Genomic DNA, 4075 nt, shown 5'->3' on the forward strand with positions numbered 1-4075 from the left:
GATCAGGCGCCGGAGGAGCAAGTCCAGGCGGTGCGTACCCTGGTGGGACTGGAACCGGTGGTGTTTACCCCGGAGGATCAGGCGCCGGAGGAGCAGGTCCTGGCGGTGCGTATCCTGGAGGTACGGTAGCTGGTGGCGCATACCCTGGAGGGTCTGGCGTGAAAGGAGGTGGCACGGGCGGGTCTTATCCTGGAGGCGTGGGCCCTGGAGGCACTGGTTCTGGAGGTGCATACCCCGGAGGAACTGTTGCCGGGGGTACTGGTGCTGGTGGAGCGTACCCGGGAGGCACGGGACCAGGCGGTGCATACCCCGGTGGAGCAGGACCAGGAGGGGCCTATCCCGGGGGCACTGGACAAGGCGGCGCGTATCCTGGTGGTGCTGGCGTTGGCGGCACCGGAGCTGGTGGTGCTTATCCCGGGGGTACAGGTGCTGGAGGAGCATATCCTGGCGGCGCTGGACAAGGCGGTGCATACCCGGGAGGCACCGGCGCCGGCGGTACTGGCGCTGGCGGCGCATACCCTGGTGGAGTCGGAACAGGCGGTGTCTTTCCCGGTGGAGCTGGACAAGGTGGCCTATATCCTGGAGGTACTGGAGCTGGTGGCGCGTACCCCGGGGGATCAGGGGCCGGAGGAGCTGGACCGGGCGGTGCGTATCCTGGCGGTACAGGTGGCGGAGGTACCGGAGCTGGTGGCGCCTACCCTGGTAGCACTGGAACTGGAGGAGCCTTCCCCGGAGGAGCTGGGCAAGGTGGCACATACCCTGGAGGCACTGGAGCTGGAGGCGCATATCCTGGAGGAGCTGGACCTGGTGGTGCGTATCCTGGCAGTACAGGTGGCGGAGGTACCGGAGCTGGTGGCGCGTACCCTGGAGGCACTGGAAGTGGAGGTGTCTTCCCCGGTGGAGCTGGGCAAGGCGGAACATATCCCGGTGGTACTGGAGCCGGTGGGGCATATCCTGGAGGTACTGGAGCTGGTGGTGCGTACCCCGGGGGATCAGGAGCTGGAGGAGCTGGACCTGGTGGTGCGTACCCTGGCGGTACAGTCGCCGGGGGTACTGGAGCTGGTGGCGCATACCCTGGTGGCAGTGGAACTGGAGGAGCCTACCCCGGTGGGGCGGGGCAAGGCGGTGCATATCCTGGCGGTACTGGAGCCGGTGGCGCATACCCTGGAGGGGCTTTCCCCGGCGGTGCTGGACCAGGCGGTGCTTATCCTGGAGGAGCGGGATCTGGAGGAGGTGCGTATCCTGGCGGCACTAGCGCTGGTGGTGCTTACCCCGGGGTTGCCGGATCTGGTGGCGCTTACCCCGGTGGTTCTGGCGCTGGAGGTGCTTACCCCGGGGTCACTGGAACTCCCGGTGTTCCAGGCGTCGTTGGTGGTGGTGGTGCAGGAGCGGGTGGTGGTTATCCTGGCGGTGCCGGACCTGGTGGCTCTTATCCTGGAGGCACTGGAGCAGGTGGTGCCTATCCCGGAGGAACGGGCGCTGCGGGAACTGGAGCAGGTGAGTCGGATTAAGTTGAATTAACACTGCCGAGGAACGAACTAGCTTAATGATAATTGACGCAACCCTTTTCAGGTGGAACGACTGCAGTAGGCTTCCCTGGAGGTGCTGGCCCCGGCGGTGGTTACCCAGGTGGTGCAGCGGGCGGAGGGTCGTATCCCGGCGGTTACCCGGGAGCTGGCGGCGCGGGGGCTGGTTACCCAGGGGCAGGTGGAGCAGGGGCCGGCTATCCAGGGGCAGGCGCTGGTTATCCGGGGGCTGGAGGGGCAGGCGCTGGTTATCCGGGGACTGGAGGGGCAGGCGCTGGTTATCCGGGGGCAGGAGGGGCAGGGGCAGGGGCTGGCTCTGGTGCTGCTGGCGCTGGTGCTATTGGTACGGGTCCACTCGGTGCTAACGAGGGTGACGCCATCGCGACATCAAGCATCTCGTCGACCCCTGACGGTCTGACGAAACTCGGCGCCTCGTCAAAGGGCCGTTTCGGCTCCGGTGTGGCCCACACAGCGGTAAGCCGCGTGACCACGAAAAGTCGAGTTTGCCCACATTGACATCCTTCTCAAACTGCCTCTCTCGACCGACAGGTTGACGGCAGCTACTCCGGCACAGGCACGTTTGCGGCCTCGGCCCAGACCGGTGACGAGCTCAAGTCCTCCAAGACGTCCGTGTCTGGGTCGCCCCAGGGCTCCCAGAGCGTGGCTCAGTCGCACGGCGGGCGGGAGCAGGCGCAGACCCAGGTGTCCATGGGCCTGGACGGCAGCGGCACGAGCGCCATCTCCACGAGCCAGGGCCTGGTCTACGGCACCAACACGCAGGTGCAGGCGGGGCTGGCGGGCGGCATCGCGGACGCGCAGAGCCGCGGTCCCGGGGCCACCGCGTCGCAGGCACAGATCGGCTTCCTGCCGCGGAACCAGGACCAGCCCAACCCTTACCGGGGCGGGGGCACCGCCACGTCGCAGTCCGGGCCCCTGACTGGGTCGTCGACGGCAGAGATCGAGGGTTCCTACAGGTATGCGACCCGCGCGCGCCTCTCTGCCGCAAAGGCGCGAGTAGTGAAGTACACCCTAACTTGATACGTACGTGCCTTCCTGCAGGTACGGCATCTCGTACAAGGGCGCGGCGCAGGCCGCCTCAGGGCGTCCTCTACCTCAGTCCACCATGCGCCTCCAGGCGATGAAGGCCTTTAACGAGTCGCAGTCCGTCGAGGAGCAGTACACTCGGGAGACCAACTCCAGCAGCAGCGTCATCGACGGGAAGGGTTCGAGCAGCACCGGCCGCACCCTGACCGAGCAGGAGGTCGAGATGCTGGCCCGCCAGACCGCGGCTCACAGCATCGTCTTCAACGAGACCCTCACCATCTCCACGCTCAACGAGACCGTTACGTTTGACTCGACGAACACGGAGGTCCGGCCACCAACAGGCAGTCCGAACTCGAGCCCGGCAACTCCGACCGCAACAGGTAATTGGGCACGGCGTTTATAGCTGTAATTTTTTGTTTTCACGTTTTTTGTTGTGTTCTTTTTAACTGTTTGAACGCGATTTACGGGATTAGATGATGATTCGAGCAAGGAGCCCAATAGCCTAAGGGGGGACACGACGTTCACACCGCCCCACCAGCAGCAGGCCAGCACGCCCGCTCCTGTTGCGGGCGGCGGTGGAGTGGAAGACTTTGACGAGTACGAAGACTACGAAGACGAGGAGGAGACCGAGTTCGACGACGGCCACCAACAAGGCCAGCGCCCGCCCAAGTACGTGGACGGAGCTCCGCGGCTACCGGAACGCGGCGACCTTTTCTCGTCACGGCCCACCCCCAAGGCTGAGATGGAGAGCATCCCCCAGCAGCAGCAGAACTCTGTCAAGGACACCGTCAAAGACGCCACTAAAGCTAAGGGTGGCGGTAAGAAGGGGAAGGCAGGCAAGAGGAACATGATGCGGCAGGGGGGGCGCAGGTAAGGGTTTCTGAATTAAGTGGTTTTCGTCAGACCTGGTGCTGCTCTCTTTCGCTGAAACTCCTCCTCCGACCAGGAGCAACAACCGCTCCCTGGTGCGTAGCGGCGACACGGTGTCCGGGCCTGTCCCGGAGGGCTTCGTCAGCGTCACCAAGAGCGTCACCGGCCAGTTGCCTGCTGGCGCGGGGGCGAACAGTCCCGGGGCAGTCACCGCGGGGGGAGACGCCGGCGACCCGAAGACCTTCTCGCACACGTACTTCACGGCGGCCTCAGCGTGCGGCTTCTTCAGCTACTCCTGCAACGAGGTGTCAGGGGCAATGGGCAAAACCAATATTTGTAAGCCGGGCACCACACCCACCAAGATGGACGGGACGCCGTGCTGAGATTTCCTTTTCATCGTCGATAGTGACGACGGACTGCATTTTGTACAAACTTTTGACAGACTGTATGTAAATAAGCACCTTCCTGGTATGTATTTTATTTGCATTTAGTTAACGTAGTTATTGATGTAATGGATTGACATACTGTGTAGTCATGTTTTTGACAGACGTGTAGCTAGTCCTTGAAATGGTACTTAAACCAAACAATATCACATTTTATTGTTTTGATAAGTCATCAAGAAATTCAAGAAATTT

The 4075-nt window shown here is 63.1% G+C and overlaps 1 protein-coding gene across 1 annotated transcript; it reads left to right on the forward strand.

Annotated features, from left to right (window-relative positions):
* Positions 1-5: 5 nt before the first annotated feature.
* On the forward strand, positions 6-4034 carry LOC113202994 (spidroin-1-like; the record flags this gene model as incomplete). The annotated part of the gene is made up of 7 exons (XM_052277056.1): positions 6-1233; positions 1363-1497; positions 1573-2000; positions 2076-2500; positions 2586-2950; positions 3044-3440; positions 3517-4034. Coding segments are annotated over 7 exons (3285 nt in total), but the record flags the coding sequence as incomplete, so codon positions are not given.
* Between the last annotated feature and the right edge of the window lie 41 nt (positions 4035-4075).

The sequence above is a fragment of the Frankliniella occidentalis genome, unplaced genomic scaffold (assembly GCF_000697945.3).
Source record: "Frankliniella occidentalis isolate FOCC.00 unplaced genomic scaffold, Focc_3.1 Scaffold5589, whole genome shotgun sequence".
Classification (NCBI taxonomy): domain Eukaryota; kingdom Metazoa; phylum Arthropoda; class Insecta; order Thysanoptera; family Thripidae; genus Frankliniella; species Frankliniella occidentalis.